The sequence below is a fragment of the Lynx rufus genome, unplaced genomic scaffold (assembly GCF_022079265.1).
Source record: "Lynx rufus isolate CCGP_SWC_20201006 ecotype Redwood Valley unplaced genomic scaffold, mLynRuf1.p SCAF_4, whole genome shotgun sequence".
Taxonomy (NCBI): domain Eukaryota; kingdom Metazoa; phylum Chordata; class Mammalia; order Carnivora; family Felidae; genus Lynx; species Lynx rufus.
In genome coordinates, this window is record NW_025814856.1 from 23,529,684 (window position 1) to 23,548,577 (window position 18,894).

The following is an 18,894-nucleotide window of genomic DNA, read 5'->3' on the forward strand; positions in this document are numbered from 1 at the left end:
TCCATTGATGCCTCCAGCCTCTGCTCTGGTATATGTTCTTATACCTTAGCAGTGTCCTCATTTTTCTTCTATCCTTTTTGCTTTAAACAAACATTGAAAGAAGTGGTTCCTAGGAAAGACCTAGGTACCCAGAGGGATGTAGTGAAGGAAGGAAAAAATGGAAGGGAGAAACAAAGGTGGAGAGAGAGAGGCATCAATTTATACAGCTGGCTAGAGGACTATTCCATTGAGAACTATCCAAATTCATACCCTTAATTTATTTTTTATTTTTTATTATTAATATTTTAATTAATTGGGCTGTATCAAAATTAAAATTTGAATGTATCAAAATCTTTTTTTTAATATGAAATTTATTGTCAAATTGGTTTCCATACACAATGGAATACTACGTGGCAATGAGAAAGAATGAAATATGGCCTTTTGTAGCAACGTGGATGGAACTGGAGGGTCTTATGCTAAGTGAAATAAGTCATACCCTTAATTATAGTTGGGCAAACTGAGGACCAGAAAGACCCACAGATTAAAGGATGATGAAATAACAGAGCTAGAGAGGATCACATGGTCTGTTGACCAGTAGACATGGACGGATCAGGTCTTTTGTATCTTAGTGAGGATTTATATTTCATAGGGACCACAGTCTCCTGGGAATTCAGATCTGAGACCTATGCCAATTCCACTCCATTCCTCCATGGTGAGCTTGTCTCTAGTCCCAAGAAAGCAAGTCAAAGTCATTTACACAAAATGGGAAACCCCCAGTCCACCAAACTTTTTGGGCCAAGAACATGATCCTGAATGGGGAAAACATATCCTACGTGAGTCCCCTTTGAAAATAAGTCAAATTAAATCAGAGAGAGACCCTACAAAGCTTTTCTCTCTTCCCAAACTTAAACACCAGTTTTTAAAGAGGGAGGCTAGTTATGGGTTTCTTAATGTCCACTACTGGAGTTTGGAGTTGGATCATTCTTTAACGTTGGAGAGGCTGTCCTGTGCACTCTAGGATGTTTAGAGCATCCCTGGTCTCTACTCACTAGATGCCAGGAACAACTCCCTCTAGTTGTGACAACCAAAAATGTCTCCAGACTTTGCCAAACAAAGAGAGCAACATCAACCCCATAGTGAAACCCACTGTTTAAAGAATCACAAACTATTAATGTGTTCATCTGAGTCCAAAACCCTGTTCACAGTTGGAGAGACTGGGTCAGGCTGCCTCAACTCACTCAGCTGTAAGTGGCAGATTCAGGCTGTGAACTCAAGTCCCAAGAGCCCTGCTCACTGGACCAGAGAATTCTTGTTTCAGGACTTGAGTATGACCTTGGGTGTACTGTCTGGCCCCTGGTTTCTCTTTGTGTGATGCAGCTGCCCCACCCATTGCCTCCTGAGGCTAACCCTGGCAGCATTCCCCATCCCCCCAACCGACAGCATTAGATGAAGCATTAGATCACTTAAAAAAATTCCTCCAACAGGATGTTGCTCTTGGATTGGGAGAAGGACCACAACTGTCCCCTTTGACTTGCCGTGCTTTATGAGGTTGGAAGGCCTGTACATTTCTCTTTCTCCATCTTAATGGTTGACCTTCCCAAGCCCCCATGGAGCTCCTGTGAGGTTGGAGACAACATGAAGTATAGTGGCTGGAATTATTTAAGCTCCACAATTCACAAGCATTTAGATTATTTAACTGCTCATTATGATTATTTAAGCTGAAAGATTATACTGCTTTAGCTCAGAAAATGTTTGTATTTCCATTAAAAACCACCAGGCCAAGGGCCCTTTTGACTGACATTTTGCACTATTAAAACTATACGTACAGTGTATATTTTTGGAGAGAAGACAGTATGTCCCTTATTTTGTTTTAAGATAAGGAAGCTGACTTCAAAGTCCTCTTCTAAGTAGCTCTCTCCTTGCCCCCTCCCTCCCAGCATCACCCTAACCTGCTGTCCTACTCCCTAGAGAGGCAAGTTGGAAGAAGCACCTATCTGCCCACTGCCTTCTACTATTTAATCAAAACTAGTCCTGCCATTCCCACACTTAAAATTCTCACAATGACATCTGAGTTCTTCATTCAGAGACAGTGTGCTCAATGGTTACGATCATGGACTATACTATTAAACAGACTTACCTTTGAGTTGCAGGCATCTGGGCCTCAGTTTCTGCATCTACATAGGGATAATGATGCTCCCCAGCTCACAGGAGGTCGCAGAAATGTGGCCCTGCCTGACATGTAATAAACACTTAAGAAAAGTTCACTGGTAATAGTAATTTCATCACCCAAAGTCTTGACTGCACTGAATAATATATATGCCTGGAACAGTTTAATTCTCTGAAGGCATGTGAATCAGAGATAGTACATTCCTCAAGGCAGGGAGAGTGAAGGGCTCTTGATTCTACCTGACATGCAATGTAACCAGGGATTCTTTCCCTATAATGCTTTGTGAAACATGCTTCTGTGTGCTAGTACATTTTACATCTAAAGAGTATTATGAAAGGGACACCTGGGTGGCTCAGTCGGTTGAGCACCCGACTTTGGCTCAGGTCATGATCTCACAGCTCATGAGTTCTAGCCCCGCGTTGGGCTCTGTGCTGACAGGTCAGAGCCTGGAGCCTGCTTCGGATTCTGTGTCTTCCCCTCTCTCTGCCTCTCCCCTGCTCACACTCTATCTCTCTCTCTCTCAAAACAAATAAACATTAAATAAAAAATTATTAAAGCGTATTACAAAAAATAACACAGTGTACAAAAATCTGGAAAAATTCTATTGTGGCCCTATTAGAGAAGGCTGTGTCCTAAACCAAGCAGTCATTTTTTGGCTTTTGGCAAGTTTCTACATTTAAACAAAGCTCCTCAAGGGAAGAACAAAGAAGATTTTGGCATCTCCTAAATATTACCCATGTTTCAGGTCATTTATTTAATGAAGTTATGGATAGAATTCCCATTGGAAGGGCTGTGATCACCCTGCTGCCCCCTCCCTGGAGATGGAAATTCCTTTCATAACACCCAGAACAGGTATTTTTTGCTCCCACAGGAATTTCAGACATACCTTGGGAGCTACCTCAAAAGGCTGCAGAGTTCCTACCACTGCAAAGTTCTACAAAGCACTGAAGGAAGGTCTTCCGCCTCTTAAATTCTACACCCCAGCTCCAGCACAATCTTCTGAGGCAACATAAATCAAGCCTACTTCTTTTATTATATGTCACCTCTTTAATAGCTGAAGGAAGCATCTGCTTCTTGGCCTTCTCTAGACCTAACACCCTTCACTCATCAACTGTCCCAGCTATGACAAGATTTGTCAGGTATTCCTGAACTGGTTACTCATATGTCTCCCCCATAGTTTACCACCATTGGTACCCAGAAATAAACTCATATAATACTAGACATGCATCCATATGACTAAATGTCTGCTAGACAATTTCTTTTAATGTTTTTTGGGGTTGTTTTTGTTTTTTTTTATTTTTTATTTTTGAGACAGAGAGAGACAGAGCATGAGCAGGGGAGGGGGCAGAGAGAGAGGGAGACACAGAATCTGAAGCAAGCTCCAGGCTCCAAGCTGTCAGCACAGAGCCCGATGCAGGGCTCGAAACCACAGACTGTGAGATCATGACCTGAGCCCAAGTCAGACACTTGACCGACTGAGCCATCCAGGTGCCCCTCTGTTAGACAATTTCTAAAGGTGTAATTGCAACACTGTTAGTATATGCTTAGTGAGATAACATACAATTGACATATTTTTTTCATACTTTATTTTGGCAAAGACTGCTAATTGCTGCCAATTTATTTCCTTCCTCCATTGGTACTAGCTTCCCTGAATGTTAACTGGACATAGAACCACCCAGCTGAAGGCTTCATTTTCTGGCTTGCCTTGTAGCCAAGTGTGACCATGTGATTTCAGCGCTGGCCACCTGACTGCTGCCTCTGCACTAGTTCTTGCACCTACTTAGAATGTACACAATGGAGGGATTTGTGTCCTCTGTTCACTTAGAACAGTGCTTAGATCGCTGCCTAAGGCACAGGAGAGTCCTTGTACATAGTGGATGCTTACTGAATAAACTGGTAATGACTGAGGTGTCATTGGATAGTATGTGCGCCTTAAAGGGCAGGGGGGTTCGTTTCTCCTTTCTGCTAACTTGAATGTGGATGGGGTGGTTGGAGCTGGGATAAAAATCTTGCATCCGGGGTGGAAGCCATACGCTGAGAATGGCAAAGCATCAAGATGGAAGGAGTGGAAGTCCCCAGAGACTACACAGCTACTTGTATGAGCTTCTGGAATGTGAGATTTTCTGTTCCTTGCATTTAAAGTTAATTAGACCATTCTACTATTCTAAAGTTATTGTCTTTGTAGTTAAGTTTTACTACCCTCTATAAGCTTTGTGTACAGCAGGTCTTTTCTCTTCCACTAAAGACTCTAAGCCACCAACTTCAGGGTTACAAGAGAAACAGAAATCATGAGTGATAAGCCATTATGCATTTATGTGACTGCCTGCAGCTCAAATCACAATCAATGTTGGATGACATTTCCATGGATGACAATCATGACATTTATTTCCCCTCTGTGTCTACCACCTGTCCTCAATCATTGCAGGTAACCTAGAAAGCTATGACAAGCTTCATTGGTGTTCTGCCTGGCTCAATTTACTTTTCAAACTGAGCAGGTGGTAAATACAAACAACCAGACAAACTGGGACATTCTACAACATGTTACCATAGTATTTAATATTTTTTAAAGGGGACATGTCAAAGTTTTTCTAAACAAACTACTGGATAGAGAAAAGATGGCATTGTAGCCAAAACAAAAAAAAACATTGTTGACAGCATAAGGCTAACTGGAATCTGAAGATAGGATCAATGTATACAAACTATGTTTAACTAACATATTAATATGCAACATAACATTATACACACACATACATATATACATACACACATACATATATGACCTTTACTGCTTAAAAATCACTTTCTCATAAATGTATAATTTCATTCAATCCCCCTAACATCTCCGTAAGATATTGTAACTGAGTTTATCAATTTTAAGTAACGGATGCCTTCAAAACTCCTCTCCCAGGCTTCATTTATCCTGTCCAAATTGCCAGGCACTTAGGATTCCTCCCTAAAGAAATGTGATTTGTCTTTTCTCATGCTGACATGAAGTAAAGAATAAATTGATTTTTATCATTTTCTGCACCCTGCCTCTCCTTTGAAGGGTACTTACCTAATGAGTGGCTCTCTCAAAAGGGATCCCAGATCAAAGAGGCCAACAGGATAATGCCTTGGAATAAGCTGCTGACTTATCTCACAGTAAATTCCCTAAAATAGCTCAATGTATACAAAGGCTTTCGGGGCTATCTAGAGAAGATATCTAAAATGCAACAATACCCAGTAAATTAAGATGGATCTTACAATATCATCAGATGAGTTTAAAATGTAGAAGTTTCCCTAAAATCTTTTCATGACATAAGCACCAGAAATCACCACAGGAAGTCTAAAATACACACTTCAAATCATGCAACTATTAACCAGCTCTCAAAACCCTTATTCATTCAGTATTTAACATTAAATGCAACATATCAGTCAGCCTGCCTGTCTACCTATTAAATTACAATGCTAGTTGGAATAGCCTGAGCAAGCACACACAGATAGATTTTACGTACGTATCTCATGGCCTTCAATTCCTTTTAGCTACAGATATCAAATTCACCTGTCACAAATTAAATAATTGAGCTTTGGTTACTGAAATGTAAGCTTATTAACCAGCATTAATAAAACCAAACATATAGAATGATGTTCTTAATACTATTTTAATAAAATTCCTTTTAAATAGGAGTAAACTGAACAAAGATGAAACATTAGGAAATGTTTTAGCAAGAGGTTTTAGATATTTTTTAAGTAAAAGAATAATCGTACACACAAGGGAAAGGGAATATTGTGTTCTTCTATTAAGATACAGTGTTGGGGACTGTTAGTTCCTTCCAGTATGGGAATAATGACTGGCAGTTAGAATAGTAACCAATAAAACGCAAACTAAATGGGGAAGCGTTGGAGGTGGGGGGAAAGAATCATACATGAAATACAGTCAAAGTCTCTCCTCTGACCTTGGTTCCTAAAAGGGTTCTCAGGCTACAGGAAGGTACACTGCATTTTCTATGTCCATCTTTACCCCAAAGAGCTATGAGGGTCCTTACCTTTGGAAATAGCTTTCTAAGGATATCCCAAATTTCTTACAGAAGAAACTACTTTATTCATGTATTTATTCATTTATTTGCTTATTTATGAGTTTGTTCATCTCCTTCATTCATTTCACTAAAATGTAAGCTTCATCAGGTAAAACATTTTTCTGTTTGTTCACCTAGAATAGTACCTGCCACATAGTAGGTGCTCAATGAATATTTATGAATTTTTGAGCTAATTCGTCCTTTCATCCTCAAAAGTTGATGAAATGCCTACCACATGACAGGTTCTAGATATCCAATATGAAAAAGAAATTCCACTATAAATAGAATAAAACCAACTGATGAGAATCTTCAAATTAGAGGAATCAAGCAATGTTTTCTCATTCTAAATTTTGGTCTGAATTTAAACTAGGAAGATAATCCCCTGCCCTGCCCAAGAAGAATGGGAGGGAAAAAATGTAGACCAGTATGGCACATGTCCCAAAATTATATAACACAAAACAAAACCCTGTTTAAAAATGAAACAGCTGGGTGTAGCTATCAAAAGGTAGGGATCTTTGCAATGATAGAACAGTTCTATATCTTGACTGTGACAGTGACTACACAAATTTATATCCATGTTGAAATTGCATATAACTAGATACACACACACACATGAGTGCATGTAAAACCAGAGAAATCTTAATAAAGTTGGTAAATTGTATTTCCTGGTGTGATATTGTGCTATAATTATGCAAGATGTTACCACTGAGGAAAATGATTTCTTATAACAGCATACGAATCTACAATTACTTAAAAATAGGTTAACAAAACAAAAGAGCAGAATACTTATCAAAACATTCTTTATGGGGTTCCTGGGTGGCTCAGTTGGTTGAGCGTCAGACTTTGGTTCAGGTCATGATCTCGCAGCTCATGAGTTCAAGCCCCACATCGGGCTCTGTGCTGACAGCTCAGAGCCTGGAGCCTGCTTTGGACTCTGTGTCTCCCTGTCTTTCTGACCCTCCCCCACTTGCACTCTGTCTCTCAAAAATGAATAAACATTAAAAAAAATTAAAAACAAAACAAAACAAAACGTTCTTTATATTGACAAAACATTGGAACCAAGGTAAATGCCCAATAAAGAAGTGAACCTATGTGACAATATATTAATTAAAAATAATACAATTCTATGTGACACAGAGGCTGTTCACCACTCAGTAATCAAAAGAAGCAGGATTTACAAAATATGAGATTACAATTGAATTCTGTTAAAAAGTAAAGATACACCAAATGCCACAGCGTCTGTCTCCGCATGGTAGGATCATGGGTGATTTTGTTTTTTATTTTGTCTTCATATTTCTTTATTTTTCTTTTCTAAAGTGAATCCTACTACCAGAAGAAATATCTAAAATGCTGTCTCTGCTATGTATGGGGCTTAGGTGAATTCTGTGTAGCTCTGAACAAAAACCAAACCAAGTGGGAAGATTCCATGGAAAGCCATTTCAGTTCCATATAAGAACCAGTGAGGTACCTACATGTGCTCATGGCTTCCAATGAAAATGGTGTTCACCAGGGACTGGTGAATGCCCTATTAGTGATTATGTGGACAGGAGTCTGGTTTATGCACACTGGGAGGTTGGACCCAGCTGCTTTCCAATTTTAAAACTCTGTGCCATTTGATTTTACAACGAATTTAACAGACACCACCTTTCATTTCAAAAGCCCCTTTTATGTTTCAAAGCACTTTCACATATGCTGGTTTATATTCCTTTCAGTACTTTTTTTTTAAAAAAATCCTGTCTGCACAACAATTCTATAGAGTAGGCAAAGCAGTTATTATCACCTCTATGTTACTGAAGACAAAACTGAGGTAACCAGAGAGTGATCTCGCAATGTTATGGATGAGCTAATAGAGCTCATCTCCTTTCTCTTGACTCACAGCCCTACCTCTCTGTCCTCTAACACCACATAGCCTCTCTCTTCCCAACCAGGGTTTGGAAATGGTTATACTTCACCTAAAGTTGTTTACATGATGCCTGCCAGTTGAAAGAAAACCAACAATGCTTGACACAGAGTGACAGTAAGTACTGATAGGGATATACCCAACTTTTTGTTTCCACTAACTTACATTGACTCAGTTAATGTCAAGTAACCAACATGTCACCTCAGCTTAAAAAGTCAAGATTGGTCAAACCAGTTGGTTGCCTTGAATAGCCCAGGAGGCTCATGAATCTAGTTGGGGTTGTTGGTCAATATAACTACCCTGTACCTGTGTCCCCACAGTCCCGGGACAGAGCCCATAAGTGGGGCTTCTGGGCCAGTTAAATAGTGAATAGGGTCCATATTGGACTTAATGAAGCAGGGCTTTGTTACTTTTACCAAAGGAATTAACAGAGGAATTCTGTATTTATTTTGCAGTGGCAGAAGATTAAGCACTTGAGCAATAATGTGGCAATTCACCAAAAGAGGTCTTAGTTAGGTGCTATCTGAAATCATGAAATTAAGTGGGAAAACATACACATGGAAAAGGTTTATATGTTTAAGAAAAATAAATCCAAATTTTAGATAAATGATACTCTTCACAAAGTATACTAAACAAATGACATATTTTCATTGGCTGATAGCGTCATTTATACACATATATCATTTTCCATGTGCCAAGCCCTCCTGAGTGCCTCTCCTCTCAACCACTCCATGAAAGTCATTATGGGAGGAAACAGAAGGGTCAGCAATGTTAAGGTCATTTCCCCTAAACCATACAGCCGCCAAGTGGAAGCTACAGGATTCCAACCTAGGTCTGATGATTGCCAAACCAAGATGCTTCACCATTATTTGTTCTCTGGAAACGTTGAAAGTATAAGTCCTTTTTATAAACAGGAAGTAATGGAAGTCTCCTTCAAAAGGCATAATAAATCACTCCAGGAGATACAGAGTTAATCTGAGAATAGCTGGAGAACAATGAGAGAATCTAGGCTGAACTTTATACATCACAACATACAAGGAGGCAGAAAGTGGGACTGGTGAATGGAAAAGAATAAAGGCTGATGGTATCAATGTACTGTTATTGTTAATAAATTATTGATCAAGCCAGTAATGTCACAGATGTTTAAAATACTTTTCTTCTTAGCTATGTAAAATCCACTTTTCACCTTTAATCTATTCACTCATTCAATAAACAATTACTGAGCATTTACCATATGCTAGGAACTGTTCTAGGCAGTATGATAACCACAGTGACTCAAACTGATGAAAGTTCCAGGCTTGGTGGAATTCACATAAGCTCCATGAGAAAATAAGATAGTAGAAAGGGAACCTGAGGTAGAAGATTTTGGTTTTAATCCTGGCCAGATGGCCTTAAGCAAATTACTTGAAATCTCGCTAAATATCAGTTCCCTTACTTCTAAACTGAGGATAATAATATCTATTTTTATTACATATTACTTTATTAGGAAAAAGGCTAGTTTATACAGGAAAAAAACTACTTATTCTTTGGTCTTGGAGAAACTGAGGTAGTTGACAAGGAATAAAAGTTTTGTCCTCATTATTAAATCCTTCAAAATATTTCATTCCATATTTTCCATGATCTAAGCTTTCTGTGTTTAATGTTAACCATGTGTAAGACTTGTGGGGTCAGGATAAGGTCATGCTTCTATACCTAGCCACCAATTTCAAAGTCTATGTTACAGGCTTAAGATGCCATAATTATGTATGTTTCCCTTACTGTGGAAGGAAGTTAAATTTAAATTATATCTTAGTGATCATTTCATCTTAACCTATAGAGAGATGCTGCTTCTTGCCTACTTCTTTAGGAACAGATCCAGAGCAAGTGATTATTTCTAAAACTTTTGAGTAATTTTCTTTCCTCTGTTCTTCCATGGTGATATTATTTCATTGTAAGAATGAAATAAGAGCTAGGTAGAGATGGGTGTGTCATAGGCCCACAGGAAGGATCACTGCCCAGCAGGAGGCCACACTTTATTGATTAAATCAAAGAAAGATTGGTTTCAGTCTCCCCCTACCCCTTACCTACCCTACCCTCGGGTGAGGAGGAGGAAGTAGCAGGGGGATTTCCAAGTGTGTTTTTATCAGCCCAGCAAATCAGAGTCCTTGCTTTCTAAACAAAGAGGTGCCAACCTTGAGACTCTATGAAAGCCAACACAAGCTATGCATTGTACACATGTGAAAAGAATATAATTAGCAAAGTTATAGTCACAATTAGGAAATACCTCCTCAGAAAGGTTTCCAATTAACTTTGAGCAGCACTCAAATTACTATTGTGCTTAACGAGGCCTCTGTCTCTTAGCCAGCTCAAACCTTTGAGACAAATCTAAGAATAACAGCGCAGTCCACAAAACACAGACACACAAAATTTAATGCTGGACTTTTTTTGAATAACAAATATGAAGAATGTGCAAATTGGGACATGGAAGCTATATTGAAAGAATAAGAAGCATGGTTACAGAAATGAATAGTCAAGTGTTGGCTAAATTATTCTTTCTTCAAGCTCTCTCTTCGTCTTCTCTAGCCTTCCCTTCCCCATCCCGAAAGAAAAGTTAGGAAAGAGAATGTAGGAAAACAAAAATGGGTACTCACTTCATCTCCAGGATCTCCTCCAGTTGTTTTCTCCTTTCTATTCGGAGGTTAGCCAAATGGGCTTCTTTTTCAGCCAGGGACTGCTGTGTGGAGGCTAGGCGTGCCTTGGTGGCATCTAGTTCCTGTCTGGTCTTCTCCAATGCATTCATCAGTTCCTCTATCTGAAAGGTACAGGGAACATGGTGCATTATTTCTCCTTCATTCAAGCACAAGGCCTTCTTTGCAAGTCTGTATTCTGACACACACACAAAGGAATCATAGCCATTCTTGAACAGGTACTGTAACTTAGAGCCCATTCTTTCTTTGTCACTGGTTGAAAATAAATGTTTCAAACACAAGAAATATGCAAATTTCTCCAAGGTCCTCTTTCAATTGGATTGTCCAATAACCTTTATAGAAACTATTTAATATATTTATTAGAAGTAGAAGGTAACTGGCTTGACCCACTTTCAACCTGTGTTTGGCAAAAGTCTCAGATACTGCCTCACAGTTGGCGGAAGGCAACACTCAAAATGCATTTGCCCAGCACAATATACTTTTGTGTGTAGGCCCCAGAGTATTCTGACAGGAAGTTAATCTACGTGTTTCAGATTCATTCATGTTTTAACCTATCAAAACCTTGTTTGGCAAAAGCAATTTGATGTCCAAGGGGCCTCAGGAGCCCCCTCTCACCTCACATCCCTGCCTCACTTTCAGGAAGCAAGGTTTGGCCAAAGGTAAACAATTCCAGCCACAAAAGGTTCAAGTTTGATTTGCCCCTGAAGTTTGAGAGGGTTCTAAACTTGAAATAAATGACATGTAACTTTTATAGGGTGCTAATACACCATAGAAATAAGCCAGACTATCAAATATCCAGGATTTTTAGCCAGGTCCCAAAAAATTGGACCAGGGAGCCCCAAGGCAAGGCTTTATCCTCCCCAAACTATTGGGGGCTTTTAAAAGCCAACACACAACAAAAAGGGCTGGTGTTTATGGTTCTGCACCAGAGACTTCCGTGGAGCAAGCCAGTGAAATGCCATCCCTTGCACAGATGCATGCCGCATCCACCCTGCTGATTTAAAACCATGGTTCCAGGAAGTTTCTAGATTCCAGAGTTGATGTTTGGGTTTCTAAGCCACCCTCCTTCCAGCTGAACTTGGCAGAATGGGATCATCCATCACTAAAGTCAACAGAAAGCCCTTCAAAATGTGTCAATGACATGTTAAGTTCCAATTCATAAAGACTTTCTACACAATTTCTTCAGTTTTACATGGAATTTACTCAGAATAAGCATTATAGTTCACATCCAAGGTAAATCACATGCTTTTAAGATTCAGAAAACCCTCCATTTTCCCTGATAAAAAGAGGAATTTGATAACCATAGAATGTAAATCAAAGCCAAAACCAGAAAGAGTTTAAAAAGCAAGGAATATGAGGATTAACCATGAAAGTCCCAGAACTACACCTGCTTAATTGTAGAATAAATATTATTATTATTTTACTTTAGAAACATACAAAATTTAAAAAGCAATCATAATTTGTTTCTCATATAAATTTATAGAATATTATAAATATGACTAGCAGCCCTTCTATCAAGAAGTGCTTGGTGAGACTGAAGCAGGTTTTTTTTCCTCCTTTCCCTCCGCCCCCATTTTTGATAGCAGTGTAAAAAAAAATCAGAATTATGGTCATTCCAAGTACCAACAAATATTCAGTCTGTCTAACCCTCTATGGGATGGCCTGTGTCTTCATGTCCCTGTTTCCTTTCATAAATCGCTCTCTATTCAAATGCACTATTGATCCCAGAGAACAGGGAGAGTATCCAGGATTCTCACTTGCTAAATCTCTCTCTCATGAAGTTGAAGCTGACCTGTCTGCAATCCATAGACACAGAGCTACTCAACTGGGTTTCCCAGTTCTTAGTTCACCTGCTACCGTACTATTTGGGGTAGCTAATTTTATATTAGCTAATTTTATATTAACCCAGTTGTAACAATTACACCTTAAAGTAATGACTTGCAGACTTCCCTGGCCATTTCAGCAATAACCACATAGAGAAACATGGGCACCTAAGAGATGCAGTCCAGCGTTTTTACTGATGGAGATGTCATTGGCTTCCAGCATCAATAACTCCTAGTGTGAGGTGAGACTCCTATTCTCAACAGCTTGCACCAAAGTCTCCAACAGTTTCCCAGGCCAAGGTTTCCCACTCCTCCAAATTCACATACCCCAGGCCACTGAGCATGGCACACTGAGGACCATTGGGGCTACTGGCGTCAGGTACATAGTTCTAGTCTTCACACAGACACTGTTTCTCCCTGTGATTCTGTACAAATGACCACTTGATTCTTTGAGCTGCAGCTTCCTAGGTGATGCCCATGATACCTCCTCTGCTAAATGCCTGGAGTTCTGCAAACTATTTCCCTTGCTACCACAGTGGGAGCTTTAAAAAGAAAGAAATATTTTCCCTGTTGTGGCTCACATATTCCAGTTCTCCTTCTTTGGGGCACATGGTAGGGCCACACTCCCCTCTCCCTTTTTTTTTTAATTTATTTTAATTTAATTTTTTTTAATATATGAAATTTATTGTCAAATTGGTTTCCATACAACACCCAGTGCTCATCCCAAAAGATGCCCTCCTCAATACCCATCACCCACCCTCCCCTCCCTCCCACCCCCCATCAACCCTCAGTTTGTTCTCAGTTTTTAACAGTCTCTTATGCTTTGGCTCTCTCCCACTCTAACCTCTTTTTTTTTTCCTTCTCCTCCCCCATGGGTTTCTGTTAAGTTTCTCAGGATCCACATAAGAGTGAAAACATATGGTATCTGTCTTTCTCTGTATGGCTTATTTCACTTAGCATCACACTCTCCAGTTCCATCCACGTTGCTACAAAGGGCCATATTTCATTCTTTCTCATTGCCACGTAGTACTCCATTGTGTATATAAACCACAATTTCTTTATCCATTCATCAGTTGATGGACATTTAGGCTTTTTCCACAATTTGGCTATTGTTGAAAGCGCTGCTATAAACATTGGGGTACAAGTGCCCCTATGCATCAGTACTCCTGTATCCCTTGGGTAAATTCCTAGCAGTGCTACTGCTGGGTCATAGGGTAGGTCTATTTTTAATTTTTTGAGGAACCTCCACACTGTTTTCCAGAGTGGCTGTACCAGTTTGCATTCCCACCAACAGTGCAAGAGGGTTCCTGTTTCTCTGCATCCTCTCCAGCATCTATAGTCTCCTGATTTGTTCATTTTGGCCACTCTGACTGGCGTGAGGTGATATCTGAGTGTGGTTTTGATTTGTATTTCCCTGATGAGGAGCGACGTTCAGCATCTTTTCATGTGCCTGTTGGCCATCCAGATGTCTTCTTTAGAGAAGTGTCTACTCATGTTTTCTGCCCATTTCTTCACTGGATTATTTGTTTTTCGGGTGTGGAGTTTGGTGAGCTCTTTATAGATTCTGGATACTAGCCCTTTGTCCGACATGTCATTTGCAAATATCTTTTCCCATTCCGTTGGTTGCCTTTTAGTTTTGTTGATTGTTTCCTTTGCTGTGCAGAAGCTTTTTATCTTCATGAGGTCCCAACAGTTCATTTTTGCTTTTAATTCCCTTGCCTTTGGGGATGTTCCCCTCTCCCTTTTAACTGTGGTGGGTCTTTTATTGGTCTTTGGCCAATAAAATAATGTCATTTCCATTCCAAAATTTAAGTGCTAGTACTCAACCCCAATTTTCCCTTTTCTCTGTGACTATAGAAGCATGTTTCAGATGACGCCTCCTTCAGCCTGAGTCCCTGAGTAACCACAATGAAGCCCAAAGCCAACCCACATCATACAAGCAAGATAGAAACCTTTGGTGCTATTTCGGAGGTACACATGCACCCCAATGTTTATAGCAGCACTATCAACAATAGCCAAAGTATGGAAAGAGCCCAAACATCCATTTTTGGATAAATGGATAAAGAAAATGTGGTATACATATACAATGGAGTATTACTCAGCAATCAAAAAAGAATGAAATCTTGCCATTTGCAACTACGTGGATGGAACTGGAGGGTATTATGCTAAGTGAAATTAATCAGTCAGAGAAAGACAAAAATCATATTACTTCACTCATATGAGGACTTTAAGAGACAAAACAGATGAACATAAGGGAAGGGTAACAAAAATAACATAAAAACAGGGAGGGGGACAAAACAGAAGAGACTCATAAATATGGAGAACAAACTGAGGGTTACTGGAGGGGTTGTGGGAGAGGGGATGGGCTAAATGGGTAAGGGGCACTAAGGAATCTACTCCTGAAATCATTGTTTCACTATATGCTAACTAATTTGGATATAAATTTAAAAAAAATAAAAAATAAAATTAAAAAAAATTTTTTAAATAGTCTCTTGTAAACACAGGGGTCATATCCACCCTCATTTTCTTCAAACCAACTCTTCCCTTGGGTTCTCTGAAGCTCTCTTTTAGATTGGGAACCTACTTCCCATGTTTCTTTTGTAAATTCTTCATCTTCCTGTAGTCTATAATTGGATCCTTCCTCTTATTATTCATTACTAGAGACATTTTCTTCACCCATGTGGATTCTTAGGAGGAGAATTGAGGTCTGTCTCCACAGCTCTCACCTATATGCAGATACCTTTCCAAACTTTATCTTTTACTCACTTGACCTCTTTTACATATACCTAACCACCTGTTGATCACTTTGATTTGAATGTCCTAACATCACTTTAGATTCATTATGATCAAAAGCCAACTCATGACCCATGCACACCTGCCTAAACCAAATCCTTATTACCCACTCCTGCCCTCCCAACCTGCCACTCCCTAACACACCCACAAGTCCAACACCCTAACCTTTTCTCAGTCTCTCATGTTTAAGACCTCAGAACTACATTTGTTTCTTTCTTCTCTTTCTTCATTTATTTTCCATTTATTATCAAGTCTTAATAGCTCTATTTTGGAAACACTTCTGGGATCTATCATTTCCTTTTATCATTACTTTTGATGCCATAAGCTCAGGCCTCTTCCCCTCCCACATTTCTGGAGGGGTTGAAAATAATTGCGTGAGTGTGTGTGTGTGTGTGTGTGTGTGTGTGTGTGTGCATGTGTGTCTGTTCCTAGCCTTTGTCTCTACCCCTACCCTAAATAAAGACATGGCTTTGTTTGATCAGCTTCTCCCCCATCATAGTATATCTGTCAGTGAGGTCCATTGCTGGATTTTAGGATGTGGAATTAGCTAATGGGTAGCAAAGTAAACTTGAGAAACTGAGCACAAAGGTACAGGACTTTGAAGCACAGGCTACGGTGCTCTATGTAATAAAAAGTGGGAGAAAGAAGTCAGAGAGGAAAGAAGAAGAATGATCCTTGAGACTTGGGACAGAGAGAAGTTTATTTTAAGGGCAAAATAAGGAAATTGCAAAGAAGAGAAAAAGGGAAGGAGGAAAAAGTCACTATGGGTTATTCCTGGGGCCCCTTCAATGTTTTCCAAAGACACACATTGAAGAATTAGACTACCCTTTTGATTTTTTTCAGCTGTTTTGACTGTGTGTGTTTGAATGTGACTTTTAACTGGATCCCTTAGGTCTGGGATTCAAAGATGTCCCACAGGACTCACTGTCACAACTTATGCCTACTGCCAAAACAATATGCCTAAACCACCAATATTTTGTCAAAAATATCACTGACCTGGCTCCAACATCTCAAGGAGCTCCCAATTACCCACAGTAGTGGCCTTCAAATTGTGTTCCCTAGAGCCCCAGGGTTTCCCAAGGGCACCTGTGGCCTGATAACAGATCAATGGCATGGGAAGAGGAGTGTTGTATTTGTTTTATATATATAATTCCACTCAGGATTTAATTTCAAATTTTTTAAAAAGTTTAACGTATTTTAAAATACTGAGAATGATTAAAAGCATGATTATGAAGCCAGACTGTACTAAACATACTGTTTTACCATATATGAGTCATAAAACTTTGGGAAAGGGTCTGAGTTTTCTCATCTGTAACAAAATTATTTCTCATAAGAGTTACTACAAGTATTAAGTGAAGCAATGAATGTAAAGTTCTTAGTGCAGACACTGGCAATGGCAAATATGAAACCAGTACATTCTTAAAAGAAGAGGTAGTAATGTTAATGAAACAGAATTCAGGAAATAGCTTACCACTCACTATCTGTGTCACTCTGAATTATAAAAGTTCAGTGGGCCTCAGGTCCCTCAATTGTGATATAAGGGTAATAATAGACCTTAGCTCACAGGACTTTTATAAAGATTCAATGGGTTAACATTTGTGATACCCTAAGAACAATGCCTAGTACTTGGTGTCATAGAAATGTCAGCTCTTATTAATACAGTGCCTAGTAAGGATTCAACCCATTTTATGTTTAATTATTACTGAGTTCAAATTTTTTGCTTCCTGTCACCTACCCTCAACCGCATACACACACACACACACACACATACACACACACACACAGATGCACACGCACACATGCACACCCCTGGACTGCCCTATGTTGACCCGCTCCAGTTACTGAAATCTTCCATCTTTTAAGTTCTGTCACTTCACAGGATACAGCAATTAAAAACTGGAGCTCTGAAAAGCACATACCTGGTTAAAACTTTGGTTTCACAATAGGATCTCTACAACCTGAGGCCAATCTTAACTCAGTGCTTCCTAAACTTTGTTGCACATTAGAATCCTTTGGAAAGATGTGAAAAATCCTGATGCCATGGTTGCATTAAATCCCAGTGTTTGAGGATGGGAGTCAGGCTTTATATTTTATTAAAGTTGCAGATGATTTCAAAGTAATTCCAAAGTGCAGCCGAGTCTAGATACCCTGGATATTACTGACATCTCTCTAAATCTGCAGGTCCTCCCCTATAAAATGGGAAGGAGATGGAAACTACTGCACAGGATTGGCAAGAGCATAAAGCATCCAGCCCTCTGTGTTGGACACCCTGGAAATGTCCAGTACATGACAGTTACCATTGTCCCTAGTCCAACCCAAGTACCAAATACCAGTTCTTACTGTCGACACTTGACTTTATGCCACCTAATCAAATACCACTTCACATTTCTGCACAACTTTTCATGTGTATGCTTAATTGCTACCACTGGATCATAATCCCCTGGAGGGCAAAAGACCACATCTCTGTCTTCTTTGGAAGTGCCTTCAGCCCCTGACACAACACTAGCATCCATACTCAATAAATACCTACAGAATGGGAGGAAGGGGAATGAAAAGGCATAATTCTGAAACGCCCTCCTTTGACTCACTTAGTGCAATGATGGATGAAGTGTAAGTCCGAACCTGATACTTTCCTACCCCATAAATCAGTGGTCCCCTTGCCATCATCCTCACCAAACACCCTTCAAGGTCTTGCTCTCTGCTGCCTCAAGCACCTTCTCTTTGCTATGGAGATGAGAGGGCTCAGTTACCCAGATCTTGAATGCAAGGGGGTCCCACATTCACTGTAACCCCGGCAGCCACTAAGAGCACCCAGAAACCTGAGTTTCAGGATGGCACAATAAAAGTGTCCCAAGCTTTGACCTGGGGTACAAGCAAGCCAGGGTTTTGTCCTGCTCTGTAGTCCACATGCTCTGCCCTGGGACCTGGAAGATGTATACTCCTTCCTTCTACCACCTCACTGGATGTCTCCTATGTGCCAGGCACTCTGCTGGACACTTGTGACAGGCTCCTCCTCAGAAGCGGTCTGGTTTGGCAGGCAGGCTTAAATGAAAAAACTATTTAATCACAATTGTGATTTAAAAAAAAAGCTATTAAAGAAAAGTACTGAGTGATAAGCAAGAGTAAAACAAGAGCCAATCCTGTCCTAGGCCTCATGGTCTGCCTCCCTAAATCAGTCGAGTGGGAGTGGCTTGTTGAAGAGGAAGGAAAAAATGAATGCTGGTTGCCCAGGCTGTGGGGCCTTGTGGTCCTCCTCATTAGGGAATTATTACTTGGAGAATTACAGTGATTATGAATCAATAACCGCTTTTGAGAAGTCCAGCAGGAAAACAACACATTTGTCTCGACTTAACACAGCGTTTGCTTCTTTTAGAAGTACATCTATTGGTAATTCACCAGACCATAATATTTGCTGGGGGAAACATTTTTTTTAGAAAGCTGTTTAATTCCTAAAATGCCACCTTCGATGAAAACAGAATTCACAGCAACC

General features: G+C 39.8%; 1 protein-coding gene across 1 annotated transcript in view; it reads right to left on the bottom strand.

Moving 5' to 3' along the window:
• ERC2 (ELKS/RAB6-interacting/CAST family member 2) overlaps positions 1-18,894 on the bottom strand; it is a 723,468-nt gene that overhangs the window by 181,989 nt on the left and 522,585 nt on the right. Inside the window, exon 13 of the mRNA XM_047097449.1 lies at positions 10,732-10,892. Within this exon, the coding sequence (XP_046953405.1) occupies positions 10,732-10,892 (161 nt within the window). The remainder of the gene's footprint in view (positions 1-10,731; positions 10,893-18,894) is intronic.